The sequence below is a fragment of the Macrobrachium nipponense genome, chromosome 13, assembly GCF_015104395.2.
Source record: "Macrobrachium nipponense isolate FS-2020 chromosome 13, ASM1510439v2, whole genome shotgun sequence".
Classification (NCBI taxonomy): domain Eukaryota; kingdom Metazoa; phylum Arthropoda; class Malacostraca; order Decapoda; family Palaemonidae; genus Macrobrachium; species Macrobrachium nipponense.
This window is the reverse complement of record NC_087206.1, coordinates 92,057,818-92,073,643: the sequence shown is the minus strand read 5'-3', so window position 1 is coordinate 92,073,643 and position 15,826 is coordinate 92,057,818. Positions and strand designations below refer to the sequence as shown.

Genomic DNA, 15,826 nt, shown 5'->3' with positions numbered 1-15,826 from the left:
TTTGAGGAGACAACAGGAGAATGGGCTGTGTCTGCTTTGAGGTTGACGGCTGTCCCTGTTGTGTAACTGGGACGGCCTGAACGAAATGTTGTTGTTGCTGCTGTTTTTGATAGGGTTGGAATCTCCTACCCGTTTTCTTTAACTTCTTACCAGCAGCAGGGGCGCTCTCTTGCTTCCTCTTAGAAGAGATGCCCCATCTGGCTCTAAGGCTCTGGTTAAGCCTAGCAGCCTCGTGATGCACCTCATTCACATAGGCTTCTGGGAAGAGGTCCGCACCCCACATGCTGGAAGCTAGGAGTCTATTAGGCTCATGCCTAATAGTTGCCTCCTGCAAGACATGCTTTCGGCAGTTCCTTCTGGCTAAGAAGAAGTCAAAGGCATCGGCTTGAACCGTCTGGAGCTGGGATTTAGCCAGTATTTTGAACAGCGGTTCCGTAGCATAGGACAGGGCAGCCATCTCCATAATGATACGGGAGTTAAGAGACCTCCCAAATCTTGTGCGGGCATCGAATTCTGCCTGAATAAGGCTATCAGGCAGTCTCGGGAGCTTCTCGCCAAACTGATCCATCGCGCAGTCTGGCTTCAGCTTACCTACTGAGAAAGTGGCAGGTAGGTTCTCCCACAATTCTCCGAAGGACGGAAAGAGCGGAGATGTAGATTCCGCCTCCCTCAACTGTGGCATGGGCTCGTCTTTCAGGACTGCCTGTAGAGTCGCTTCTACTACCTTAGTAGCGAACGGAAGAGAAGCCTCCTCCTCCGTAGCGAAGATAGTAAAGGGGCTCTTGAATGCCTGGAGTTTGGTATTGGTACAGTCCCAATCCTCCAGGCAGTGAACCCAATCCCTCTGTGCATGATCCCTACTATATAGCACAGTCTCTCTGGAGATCTTATCCTCTCTATTGAGAGCAGTTACCGTCAGCCTAGCATACCCTATGAAAGGCTGAGTCAGTCCGGGAGGATAGAACTCGAAGTCCTCAATCCTTCTAGTTCCACACTCCGGGATCGAAATCATGCCATCCTTGAAGGGGGCATAAGCGGCCACTCTCCTCTCCAGGGATTATCCATAGAGAAGGCTGGTAGGGATTCATAAGGAGGTAGCTGTAGGAGACCAGTACCTGCTACAGGGGAGCTTGTCTGAGGGGCCTGACTGAGGCCAGCAAAGCGGTCGTCATGCTCTCTAACTCGGTTAGAGAGTTCTTGGATGGACTGACCAGATTGGTTGATCGTACTGGACAGCTGGGCAAACATTTGCTCAAACTTGGTACCAAGAGAGCCAACCATTTCTCCCACTTGTTGCATCACTACCGCTGAGAAAGTGGTGGGATCAAAAGAGCTAGGTCCCGCCACCCCAACAGGAGTTACCGGAGTAGATCCGGTAGATGCCGGAGAAGGCATTGGCTCGGCCGGAGCGCGAGCCTTCTCCTTAGAAGCCTTGCTTCTTGAGCTCTTTGAATAGGAAGAGCTAGGCTTCGTTTTCACCGCATCTGCATAGGAAGTCGTAGACTTCCTAGCCAAAGAAGACGACGACTTCTTAGAAGTCGACTTATGTAGGGTCTTCTGTTCTCTCTGTCCCTTCACCTTCGGGGGTACAGAGAGAACGGGAGAACGAGCAGGGATCTCAGATCCCGTGAAGCCTTGGAAGGAAGAAGAAGAAGGGACAGGGGAAGAAGATCCAGGAGCGCACAAGGGTAGACCTTGAGCGCCCGACACACCTACCTCAACCAACAAATCCTCCGCACCTACCGCCATAGGCTCGAGATTAAGGTCCAGGTTGGCCACATCTGGGACCGGCTCCTGCGTCGAGACGGACCCAAACGCCTGCTGCACGGAAGCTATGAGTGGGGCTGCCGAGATGGGGTCCACATACCCCGTCGCCTTGCCTCCGGGGAAGATCTGGACGGCCAGCTTCTTGTCTAGCATATAAGGCTGGCCCTTGGCGGCGTTCTTCCCGAAGCCGCCCACCCAAGCTTTCAGGGTTGCCAGAGCGACTTCCTTCACGGCGGCAGCCTGTAAGAGAAGGCGATATGAAGCTTCTAGCGGCAGAGATACGGTTTAAAGAAGCTTAAAACTAAGGGTTAGTGATTGATAAGAAGAAAAAATGTCCAGGAGTTAACTTACCCCACCCAAAAGCTGACTCACGAGGTCATAGCAGATGGTGCATGCCTCCGGGTGCCAAACGATCATTCCGTTGTGGTTAGTGGCACACGGGGCATGGGTCCTACACTCTTCATGGGCGCAGGGGTCGTACAACGTAGCGTTGCAACCTGGAACCTGGCAGTTGGTAGCCTGTAAGTGGAGAGATACATGAGTATCAGAGTGCACACTTACAGCCTAACATAGACTCCGCTGCATGCCGGAGCATGTAAGTTAGATTAAACTAGAGCCCCGCCGTAATACGTGTGGTTAGCTAGGCGGTTGGTGGGGGTCTGAGGCTTACGCCGGAGACAGGAAAAAGGTTCCAACCAGGTGTGGTGAGGAGCCATGAAACCACGACGGAGAACGACGGAGATAGTACATAAAATTAAATTGAAAACTAAAAGTCATCGTATCAGTAAGGGTATATCCGTATAGAATGAGGTGTAACACTTTCGGTCTACTAGAGGAGTGCCCGGGTAAGGAGCGAGCTCTCCTCCGGTAGCGAAAAACAGGATATAGTAGGCAAGCAAACAGACCACTAGTAAATTCCCACCCCGCCCACTGGCGGAGCCAGGTGGACCTATAACCGAAGGGGCTCCCGGCTTCAGCGGGGGCTCCGTCCGTTAAGGTAGGGGAAGGGTTGGGACTGGGGAAAATATGGTGGGGGGGAATCCCGGCGTGAACACGGCGGACGAGAGAGAGAGAGGGGGGGGGGGGGGGGTTTGGCCTACCCACCCCCCCCCCTTTGTCCCTACTACTACCCGCTCGGTAACCCGGTACCCGAGACAAGTGGTCGCCCTAGGCCCCAGCTGGTACGAAACTCCTGGCCACCTCGGAGGAGAGAGGGAGGTAGGCTACGGTGGTTGTCGTGACAACCAAGGAGATCCACCAGACCCCTCCCTATCACATGGTAGGGAGGGAAGGGGGAGGGTAAGGTGCTAAAGGGACACATGAACGTAGGTGGCCTAAGCCGCGATAGCAACACAACCACAGAGGGGCCACGTGAACCAGCCTGTACCAACACATGGCACAAAGCACCTAGGCTAGCCTAACACCCTAAATAACACTGATAAATAATACATCGTAAAAGAAAGAAGACACTTTTAGTAAAAGAAAAAGAAGCCCAGGAGGAGGCGAACTGATCCGAAGAACAGTCGACTACTCGGAGCCAGCAGTAGCCGATGAAGAGCAAGAGCTGGGATGCTGGGCCAGAAAACACAGTATAGCCCTAAATACCAAACTAAGAGAAAAATGGTAAAAGGGCTGTGTCCTAACTATAAAATCGATGTAATAAAACGATGAACGTAAATATAAAAAGCCCATAAGCATAAGATGTCCCAGTATGGGAGACCGGGAAATCTTAACAACACGAGGCGGCACAAGGCCGCCACGAGTCAACCGGGAGACCGTATATGACCTATAAAAAGGAAAATACTGGTCCCTGGAAGACTGGAATACCAAAAAATACTACTTATGAGGCACTTAACTTAGCCGAAGCAATTGCAGCACGTTCCATCGTAATTAGGGATAAAATCCAGCGAAAAACAACACAAGTGAAAAAGAAGCACCTAGCGTTGTAGAGCTAAAGATTAAGGATGACCGCTAGGGGCGATGCTGTCCGCGTGGCGTCGGTAGTAGTAGTAGTAGCAGTCGCATCACCCTTTAGTATCAGCTCTCTCAGGTGGGGATTTTATGTTGGAAGGTCTAAATGGCAAATGACTCATGCTAGTGATCCCACTCGCCCCTATTTCCATACCGACACTTCTTTTATAGAGTGAGCGAGTCAGTTTTACTGACATTTTCTTGATTTTATTTTTTCTCTGGTAATTTTAGGTTAATTTTACCTAGAAATAATGAACTTAAGGATATTTCATAGGCCGACACGAGCTGAGCCCAGAAATGGAGATAATAAAAAAAGTATGAAGCTGGCTTGCGGTTGAGTGTGATCGCTAAGGAATATGGCCGAAATCCGTCGACGATAGGCACCATCCTTAAGCAGAAGGAAGCCATCAAAGCAGCTACACCTTCCAAGGGCGTGACTATTTTGTCCAACAAGAGGAGCCATGTGCATAATGAAATGGAAAGGCTGTTTCTTGTATGGATCGAGGACAAAGAAATCGATGGCGATACGATAACTGAGACGGCAATCTGCCAGAAGGCCAGCGCTATTTTCGGCGATTTGATTGCCCAAGCCGAAGACGACGGCAGAGAGGGGACATCAACGGCAACCCCAGAGTTCAAGGCTTCTCATGGGTGGTTCGAAAAATTCCATAAACGGACTGGCATCCATTCGGTGGTGAAGAAATTGAAATTACGTAAAGTATAAAAAAGTAAAAAGAAATGTAAAAATCAAAAAAAGATAAAATAAATTTTATTTTAAGTTTTTTGTAAAGTTAAGTGTTACAGTTTTGTTAATGTGTTTGTAAAGTTTAGTTTGTTTTTCTGACATTTTTTTATGTGTTTCGTAAAGTTAAGTGTACGTATCTGCCGTTTGTCGTCCTCCTCCTCTGCCGCCACTTTCAGAGATAGCCTCACTCAAAAGGTAAGCTTCCACATTTTACGTTACAGTAATAATATTTCTTGTACACTAATATACACTTTATTTACAGGTTTTGCATTTTTATTCTTTATTTAGGTATTGAATGGTCCAAATTGTTGTAGTATTTCATTGTTTATAGGTCAATTTAGCTTTATTATGAAATTTAATGGGGTGTTTTTGGAGGGCTTGGAACGGATTAGCCATTTTACATGTAAAATGTGTTCCAAGATACGAAAAACTCATGATACGAAGGCCGCCACGGAACGGATTAATTTCGTATCTCAAGGTACCACTGTATAGTTTTTGAAATACAGGCGTTCAAAGTTTTCCTTTGTATTTTTATAAAGACATTGCTAATAAATAAGGATTATTATGAATGTATACTTCTTTTTGGGCATTAATAAACCAAAACTGCTATTTACCATAATTTAATCATAAATGATGATCCCTTTGCTCATATATCGTAGCCTGGGGTACTGCGTCAGGCAAGACAGGGCACTCCGTCCTACTCAACTCACTCTCTCTACTTCACTAACTCGGCTTATTATAGAGAATTTTCTTCTTCTGTATGTTAGCGAGATGTTTTACTTATATTTTCCTCTTTGGCATGATGAAATTCTTGCCGAAACAAAGATAAACAAACGTAAAAGCAAGAGAATGTCAAGAGGTGAAACTCAAACGTGTACTCTATTTTTACAAAGACAATGTTAATAAATCATGATTATTATGAGTTTCCGATTCCTTTTTGGGTATTAATAAACCAAAACTGTTATTTATCATAAATGAAGATCGCTTACCTCAAAGATCGTAGCCTGGGGCACAGTGTGACGTGTGCATCAGGCAAGACAGGGGCATTCCTTACTATGCACCCCTCCCTCTCTCTCTTCACTAACTATGCTAATATCACGTATATTATGACATTCTGTAATCATACTAGAGCGAATTTTCTTCGTCTGTATGTTAGCGAGATGTTTTGCTTGTCTTTTCCTCATTGGCATGATGAAATTCTTGCCAAACAAAGATAAACATACATAAAAGCAAGCAAATGTCAGAGGTGAAACTCTAACGTATATACTACATGAAGTTTGTGCTTGCACTGAAAGGTGGATGGTAGCTGACTTCCCTTCTGCAACTCATGGAATCTCTACAGATGCCATTGCTCAGAATTTCTTTGACAATAATTATAAAAATTTACGATAACAGGATATATATTGCATTTTCTTGTACTGATTAATGTTTTTGGCTTACTGAGTTATGTTTACTAATTACCCTGTAACTACGATAGTAAGAGGAATTTTGACTAAATATTTCATATATGTATTCTCCATTGCCATACAAAATTCCATGTATTTTTCCATGACTTTGCATTTTTTGCCCTATAACCCCATATATGTGGGTTCTGGCCGGCCCCCTTAAAAATATATAAGTACTATAGACATTTTTATTGAAATAATAATAGACTGTAGGGAGTTTTAAACATTCCGATATTACGTTGACCCAAATCGACGATTTAACCGATCTCTCGTTTTGATTATTCTAAATTCTCGTCTGCTAGCATATTCTTCTTCGTCATAATGCTTGTGTTCGTTCTTTGGCTGCTTTTTCTTCAGCTCTTGGCAAGTCTCTTACTACTGCCTCTATTAATGTTTCTCTTTCAAGTCTATAATGTTTATAGTATCTAAGGTTCTCTCCAAGCTAGATATTATTCTAGCTTTGGAGCTTTCTAACGATGTCATAGGAATGCTTTCAAAAATGCTGTTTCGCTTTCAGACGAAGCAGGAGAGTCATTATAACTCCTCTCTCCCGCATCCCAATCTTTCCCTCAGTTGACTCCCAAGTTGCTTAAGACTACCTCCCGTTCATTGAGCCTTGGATGCAATACAGTGCTCAGCTGCTGTCACCTCCTATCGACAAGTGTCGCTTCTTGTCGCCAAGTGTTGCAGAGTGAGCAATCCTTTAGACACTTTTGTTTACCTCCTGTTGGCAGCTGTCTCCTCCTGTCGCCCTTTGGCGGAAGAAGAGTTTGAATTGGACAAACTCTTTCAGTCTGGTCAACGTTTGTTGCAACATTATGCTTCGCTGTATCCATATTTAGTTGTGGAAAGAGACCACATAGAGAGTATGTCTCGGTTGTCTTTAAATATTTGGAGAAGAGAATCTAAGTTTTCTCCTTCTATTAGAATGCATTTCGTAACTTTACTCGTACTCGGACACACAAAGCTCCCTTTAGGTCTGCTGTGGCTTGTCGTCTTGTTTCTTATGAAGTCAAGGAGAGATGAAGACCACCTCTTGCGATACAATTACAAACGTGGTGGCCTCATGATTCACTACAAAATAACTTCCACGCTAAGACTGAAATTTCCCCAACACCCAATGTCACAGATGACAAGTACTTTAACTACCAGCAACTGACCAAGATTCCTCCTATGAGAACAGAGGACAAGAAACATATAACATACCTGCTGAAGACTCTATCAAATTTGGATCCAGCTGACTAATAACATCAGACATAGACTCTTCAATCAATCTCATCCAGTGGTCTACTTCCATCGTTCGACCTTCATAGCGTGGTTCATCTGTAAAAAATGTAATTGATAAACTATGAACTATGGAAGTTTCTGGTACTTCAGACTTGGAATACATCAGTACTGTAACTGTACTTCTTAGGCTTGCCATTTAACTTCTACCTAAAGTGTTATACACCATCATGGCTTAACCCATTAATGCCAAAAAATTTTTCTTAACATTTTCTATAAAAAAAAAAAAAAAAAAAAAAAAAAAAAAATTCTTCTTTTACACCACTACGGTATTCTATAATAGATATGTAAAAAAATTTGTCATAATAGTTTAATAAAAATAATAATTTAAATTTTGGTCCTTTCTTTAGGACCATGGGCACTTGGGGTACTTACATTCAAGAAACAAGGTTCTCACAATAGAGTTACCTTGAATGTCATTTGTTAAAACATTTGCCAATGTGAAAACCATCATTACATTTTAAGCATTGTTTTCAAACTTTTTTCTTGTATAAGTGCATTTCCGTTGCCTTCCCCCTTTGTTCAATCAAGAATGTGTCACACTGAATAAAATCTAATTTCTGGGATTACTTTTAAAGATAATGCTTTTGGCCATCCATAAATTTTAGGATCAGAATCCAAGGCGAGCAGCAAGAGTTCTTATAGGGTAGAATATCACAGCAGGCCAAGCAGGCCACCTACAATCAACACCTAGCCACCCTCCGAAAAAGTACATTATAACGCGTCCTGACACCGGAGATGGGCATCAGTCGCGACTTCTTGTGGTGAAAAACGGAGCTAAAGACCTCTACTCTCCTTTCGAAGTAAGTATTTTCTCCAAAGTTAGAAATTAAGGCCAAATTTTAAGATTTAAACAGAGGGTACTGAAAAGGGTGGCCTACTGCAGTGGAAATCTCACCAAAACGCTTTAAAAATTTTTACTTACAACTAAAAATGTTTCGAAGATTGACGCTATCTTGATGTTTACGGAGTCGCTTGTGTCAACAAACTTCCCATTTCATGTGCTAAATCTGCACACCACTTGTACCCATAGACGCTGGGGCACTTTCATCACAACAATCGTAAACCCACCTCTTACCAGCACTTATTCGTACTTATTCAAGGGGACTACGGCATTCTTTGCGGCGTTTTGCGCTCTTCAATTGTTTATCAGTGTTGTCAATTGGTATGTGTTTACCCTCCAAACTAGGTATAAGACTTACACAAAACCGGGGAAATACAGTGGGGCATCGCTTATTCACGGATCAGTATTCACGGATCCAGTTAATCACGGGTTTTTTCTTGGACCGTTTCTCATGTTACATCACTGGTATGAATCGCTGCATCACGGGTTTGTTGTGTTGCGTATGCGATGTTTTTCGGTAGGCTAACCCTCGGCCGTGGTCCGATAACTACCAACATTCATTTAAAGAATCATATAATGATATTAACTGACAATAAAGGTAATAAAACCATTCTCACCTAATATATTATTGTCCTATCTTCGAAATAAATAGCCTATTCACGGTTTATGTACGACGTTCATTGGTAGGCTAAGCGTAGTTGCAGTGCGATAACCACCAACGTACACAAACATTCACATTATGATATTAACTGACAATAAAGGTAATAAAACCATTCTTACCATATATATTATAGTCATATCTTCATAATAAATAGCCTATTCGAAGAATAATTCCACATCATTGCACTCAACTTATCGTCGGAGTGGCCAGCCACAAAATGTAAGCATATACCTTTACGTACGAAAATGGTTTATGTATACGGTTGCGTTCAAAGCGACATTTTTTGTTTTGATAAACTTTTAGAAATTTTAATAGTAGTGGTAGTGTAATTACAGTAGTAATAACATTAAGGCTAAAATTAATTCGAACTTCATTATTATTTTGGCAGTATTCGTATATAACTTCTCTGAACAATGAAGTCATACAAACGCTATTTGTCATAGATTATCGTAAGTATTGCTGTTTGTTATTGGCGACGAAGCGTAAACGAAATACATAAAAGCATTTTTTACCTTATATATTATCGTCATATCTTCATAATAAAAAGGGTATTCGTGGAGTAATTCCATATCAGTGAAATCAATTTTATCTATGCGAGGCCAGCCAGCTGACAAAATGTACGTACGTATATGAAAATCAAATTATGGTAGCGTTCACAGCAAGATTATCTTTCGAAATTTTTATAGTACTATTCATGCTACGTAGTAATAATGTTTGGAATATACGTAACATTAATTTTCAATACAAAATATAATCGTTATTTTGGTACTGAATAATAGTTTAGAATTATCATACATACACTGCATTGTTATGGGGTTGTGCCAGTGATAAAACAACCAAAATAACGTTCTCCTCTAAGTCAATGCGTTTAGGAAAAACATGACATAGAATCGACTTTGCGACTTCGTTCACTTTGATATTTTTAACGATACAATAACTATCATTTGTACTACTAAAACCATCTTCACATAAGTAATTTTTCGTAAGATATGTGTTGTTACAAAAGCTAGCTTATACATAAAAGGCTTTTATAATTTAAGTCATCTTAGATATACATATGTACCCAAACTCATTGTGGGGAAATTTACTACTGTTTCCTCGGATATTGAAATACTTTAGCATCATTCAAACACTTTAATAATATAATGCATAAATACTAGGCTATACATACTATTTACATCGTATACAAATACTACATACAGTTATATACACATACTTTTATATACAAAGTTAACAGTTATATACACATACTTTTATATACAAAATTAATCATATGAGTAGTGATCAGACGACAGCTGTGCACTGGACTACGTACGTACTACTTGGAAGATAAAACAAACAAAAATTTTGTTGTTGTTAGTCGCCGGGATAGATTAACATTTTTCCAGAGATTAAAGAGCTGAATTTTGTTTTGAAGGTATGTCAACCGCGTTAGTAAATAGGTATCATCTTCTAAGGAATTTTTTTTCTCTTCTTTTTGCGGAAGAATCTTCAAGCCATTTTGCATTCAAAGTAATGAGAAGGAATCATTCTATTCTTCATGAAATCAGTAAAATACTTACACTAAAAATAAAAAATAAAACTACGTACTGTATGCAAAACACATACATCATCGTTAGCTTCGTGTGTGTAAACGTTCATTCTAAGAAATTACAGAGTAGTATAACTAACACCTGATTGGTTGGTTGGTAGCCATGGAGATCTGTTATCCAATGACTGCCCTCTGCTTCTGATCTATTTATAGACATACGCCATGGATGGCACTAGGTTTGAACGTTACCATGTTCGTGATTTTCTGACTGCTGACGGCAAAAATTACTCAATAATTTTCTTTATATAATTATTCCTTCGTGAAAACAATAATATAATATCGCGGTTGACATACCTTCAAAACAAAATTCAGCTTTTTAATCTCTGGAAAAATGTTAATCTATCCCGGCGACTAACAACAACAAAATTTTTGTTCGTTTTATCTTCCAAGTAGTACGTACGTACTACGTAGTCCAGTGCACAGCTGTCGTCTGATCACTACTCATATGATTAACTTTGTATATAAAAGTATGTGTATATAACTGTTAACTTTGTATATAAAAGTATGTGTATATAACTGTTAACTTTGTATATAAAAGTATGTGTATATAACTGTATGTAGTATTTGTATACGATGTAAATATGTATAGCCTAGTATTTATGCATTATATTATTAAAGTGTTTGAATGATGCTAAAGTATTTCAATACCCGAGGAAACAGTAGTAAATTTCCCCACAATAAGTTTGGGTGCATATGTATATCTAAGATGACTTAAATTATAAAAGCCTTTTATGTATAAGCTAGCTTTTGCAACAACACATATCTTACGAAAAATTACTTATGTGAAGATGGTTTTAGTAGTACAAATGATAGTTATTGTATCGTTAAAAATATCAAAGTGAACGAAGTCGCAAAGTCGATTCTATGTCATGTTTTTAACTTTAACGTATAGTGGTATGAAAAACACCAGTGTGTCGTAGCGATGCGTCATCAATATAGTGGTATGAAAATACCACATGGTATTGTAGCGATACGTAATCACAAAGTACAAATCCTTTTCCCGGACCATCCTCAGAATTTTACGACTCTTCAACTTCAAGATCGATATGGTAAAATATATTATATAGTCATACTTATTGTTAAAATTCACAAGTTGAACTGCAAAACATTATTATATTTTGATTGTTATGTACATATATTTTTTGTGTTTTACGGAATGTTTGTTTTGAAAATAATACCTATTAGTGAACATATGGTATTAATTGTCCCACTATTTTATTATAGGTGATCTTAATTATCTCACATTCATTTAACAGTATTATATTAATATTTATTTAAATAAACTGTAATTAATAAATAACAATAATGAAAAACATAAAGGGAAAAAATGTTTTTGCTGCAGTAGTGGTGTTTGTTTTATTATGCATCTGACCTCACATTTCCGAAATCTGAAAAATTCCAAAAACCGAAACATCGGAATGTGTGTGTACTGCACATTTTTTTAAACACGCACACAATGTCTACACATTTACTGCAAATTACAGTACGTACGTATTTATTCCTGAGAGAGAGAGAGAGAGAGAGCAGAGAGAGAGAAATGCGAGAGAGAGAGAGAGAGAGAGAGAGACTGAGAGAGGGTTGGAGGGGGGAGAGAGAGAGGGAAGAATGATTAAGGACTCCAAGGCGTGTTATTTTTACAATTATTTTATTATCTTGGGATTTTTTTTTAATCTTGAGATTTTCTATTCAATTCTCGAGATTAATAAGAAAATTACCGTAAATTGACTAGCATCAGCACACATCTGAATGACTCGGCCATTAGCAGGCTAAACCACCAACCTTATGAACTTGCATGATACATGAGATACATGACAAAACACAAAACCACTGTTTATTGGTGAAAATTAGGGGGTCGCACGATATGGGAGATTGCACGTTATTCGAGTATATACGGTATGTGATTTTTTTTAGCCTTTTATGGAACAAAATCTAGCAAGAAATTCCCATTCCCAGTTGGCAACACTGGCCTACAAACGTTTGTTTGTTGTTGTTATGAAATGTGGTGTGCGGCGCGTTCTTTAAATTGTACCCATATAAACGAGTTAATTATGTGGCATCCAAAAGCCCTGATTCTTTTACTCTTATGGGAAAGACGCCTAAAGGTCAGATGAAGGTTTTTACGTGGAATATACTAGTATTAACGTGTTGTGACGAAGGGAAGAGATGTTTCGCTGCATACTGTTGGTAGCATTATCGTTATTATATTACTGAATTGCACTGCAAAATCGTCGCCATCTTTTATCAACATAGATTGTTGGTGAGTACCCATATGATTTACATATTTTGATAGTTCTTACCACTCATCCTCTCTTTCCTTGTAAAAAAAAAAGAGGCCCACCATGCGTATGTAGGCTTCTAGCTGTAATCCCTAGGCTAGTAGGCTACATATGTACAGTAGTACATATACAACATTTATTTTTTAAGGCTAATTTTGTACAATAACTTTAAAACTGTCTTGAATTTAGTTTTAGGTGATAGTTGAAAACATATTTGGTGTTTGAACTAAAGTAGGCAGTTATAAACATTGGAATAGTGGTCTTGGGTGGGTTAACTATTAAAGTAGGCAGTTTTAAGCAATTTTTGAGGGGGGTATCAGGATAACACGGGTATTTACTTATCACGGGGGGGTTCTGGGCCCTATCCCCCGTGGATAACGAGGCCCCACTGTAAGTGAAATTAGCGTATCTATTTGTAGTATATATACATATTAGAGCAATTTTATCATTACTGCATTACTATGACAACTAGAATTCATCGAAACAGTTTGTAAATGCATCGGCGTATGTGTGACGCTCCACTAGATTGGCAACGATGAGCCATTTTTCCTCACGTCGTCTGCTCGTAAGTATACATCCGAAACATTTGTAATTTTGGGGGGTTAATTTGGTTGCAAAAAAGGGATAATGGACATGAATTAAATAAACATTTTGAAGTAGAGTTAAACTAAATATTGAGTAAAGTAAACAATTAAGGGAATAAAGCTTTGCATCTCATAATCAGTGTTGTCGTCTGCTGCTCGTAACTTTGTTTACGGAGTGAGTGCTTAGGAAACACGAACAGCAATGTGGTTCGAGTGCACTGTGGAGTGAATTAAGACCAAAATGTGTATAATTACAATCAAATAAGCACTGTGGAGTTTCAGTTGTGATGGCAGTAAGGATAAAACCACTGATTACAAGGTAAGAATGAATTCAGTTCCAACCATAACCCCGGGAATAACAAGTTTCATACTTTCACTAATATAGGCAACAAAATGTTGTTTTATTGTGCTGATTACAACTGCAATCTTGAGTAAGATCAATAAACGTTACATACATACGCTAACATTGTTCAAATGAGTACTGGGAAGGCTGGGGAAAGATGGTGGCCGTCACTGATGAGAACCGTCCATGCAAAACGTAGCCGCCATATTGGATTTCAAAACTGCCTTGAAAACATATTTTACGAAGAGCTCACATGCTTATTTTAATTCGTATGGGGCTTTTCATATATCACAATATGTGACGAAACTTCAGTCTTTTAAATGGTATGCTTAGAGTTGCAATTGTATTCATGTTTCACCAATTAAATATCGAGTGAATAAAACCCGTCCACCGTGATGAGGGTTGGCCTGTCGTGATATTCTACCCTAACTGATCTCCTAAAATCTAGCACCGTCATGGTAACCTGATTTCCATTTGCAAAACTGTAAACAGTCCAAGAATAAATCATCACAGTATCAATGAAAACTGTGAATAAACTAAATTACAACTTATTACATAAAATACTAATGTGATTAGTCTAAATAAGTCAATGTAAATGATTCAGTCCTACCATATACTACTCATTATACAGGCAGCATTCCCAGGTTATCGGTAATCAAGTTTTACGGAGCTTGTCTAGTGACAACAATATTAACTGGATTTTCAGTGCTGATAATATGCACCAATCCCCAGTTATTAGCACTGGTCCCCACTAAACAGCGGTGCAGATCACCATTATCAGTGCTATTATCGCCAATTTTTGGTTATTGTCATGCCGTCAGGAACAGAACCCCCTGCAATAACCAAGGAACTGCCTTTTTGGGAAATGAGAAATAGTTGAGGAACAAGTATTTCTTTTCTATGGCTGGTTGACCATCATTTTACATTTCCAATAGGGTTGGCACATTGATACTTGCTTGCAATTGTGAATATGCTCTTGTCATATCACTTCAAAAAGAACAGTTCTTTTTCATCAAATCTGTAATCAGAATCCATGATCTTTTATTAATTCCTTATCATCCTTTAAAGGACATTTGGATACTCTGTTTGAACATATTCTTCCATGTAATTCTGATTTTGAATTTTTTCATCTGTACACAAACAGGTTATAAGTTGAAAAAAATATATATTTTCATAATAAAATTTATTATTTGGATACTTACCTACTGTTAAATTTAGCTATATCTCCCCGCCGATTAGGCGAGTCGGCATTAAAAAAAAAATCAAATGGCTGCCCGGATGACTGTCTAGTTTACCTGTTCTCCACCAGGTGTGTTTTGAATGTTTTAGCTCTTGTCAGAATTCTCCTTGACAGCCCACTAAGTTGTGGGGAGGCTGGGTGGGTCTACTTTAACAGTAGGTAAGTATCCAAATAATAAATCTTATTGTGAAAATTTATATTATATGAGATGAATCTTACCTACTGTTAAATTTAGCTGATTCCCACATTAAAAGAGGATGGTGGGTAGTTCAGCAAGACAAAATTCCGCTCACCTTTCAAGCTAAAGCTTTCTTGTATCAAACCCAAAATATTCTCCCCTGATCTGGAATCCTTGGTGGGTTTTACTACCACCAGAAGTTGGATTCCATTCAGGGAGCAAGGCTCTCATACATATGCAGCAAAGAGCAGCCTTGCGGAGAAAACCGCTTCGATTCAGCCAGCATGAAACGCAAGCAGTATAAGGGACCCCTGTGCCTGGGTCCAAAAGCCTTATCAAACGACAGTCACTCAAAATAAATACCTTTACGATATAAAGGTACGCTCCATACAAAATCTGTACCTTCATGCTCCCCAAAATATTAAAACCCAGGATTTAAACAAGAGCCTAAAGAATTGCTCTTTTCTTTTTGGTTCAGGAAAAGACTACCCACTACTAATAGCAGATTAAGGGCTTTACTGTTTTCAAACAATTCTGTATACTTCAGGTAGTGATTGGGTAAAAACCGAATTCTACTTCTAGTGTCACATCAATCCTATTCTGAAGCGACAAATTGACTTAACACTAAATGAAGTTGCAACTGCTGCTCACATATGAATGTTTACCTTCATAGAAGATATGAAGCTAGTTCTCATGCACTAGCCTATCCACACAACTAAAAAAGGTTAACTTTGCCTCTTCCAGGATTAACCTTCACAAATACATTCTAGGTTTTCTAAAACCACAAAACAAAGGTTAACTTTGCCTTCAAGTTTAACCCTCGGCAAAGGCGTTAAAAGTTTCTAAAAATCACATCACAAAAGGTTACCTTTGCCTCTTCTTCCAGGCTTAACCTTC

General features: G+C 39.7%; 1 protein-coding gene across 1 annotated transcript in view; it reads right to left on the bottom strand.

Annotated features, from left to right (window-relative positions):
- Positions 1-15,826, bottom strand: part of LOC135225205 (short transient receptor potential channel 4-associated protein-like) — a 184,487-nt gene that overhangs the window by 67,325 nt on the left and 101,336 nt on the right. Inside the window, exon 8 of the mRNA XM_064264511.1 lies at positions 7,135-7,251. Within this exon, the coding sequence (XP_064120581.1) occupies positions 7,135-7,251 (117 nt within the window). The remainder of the gene's footprint in view (positions 1-7,134; positions 7,252-15,826) is intronic.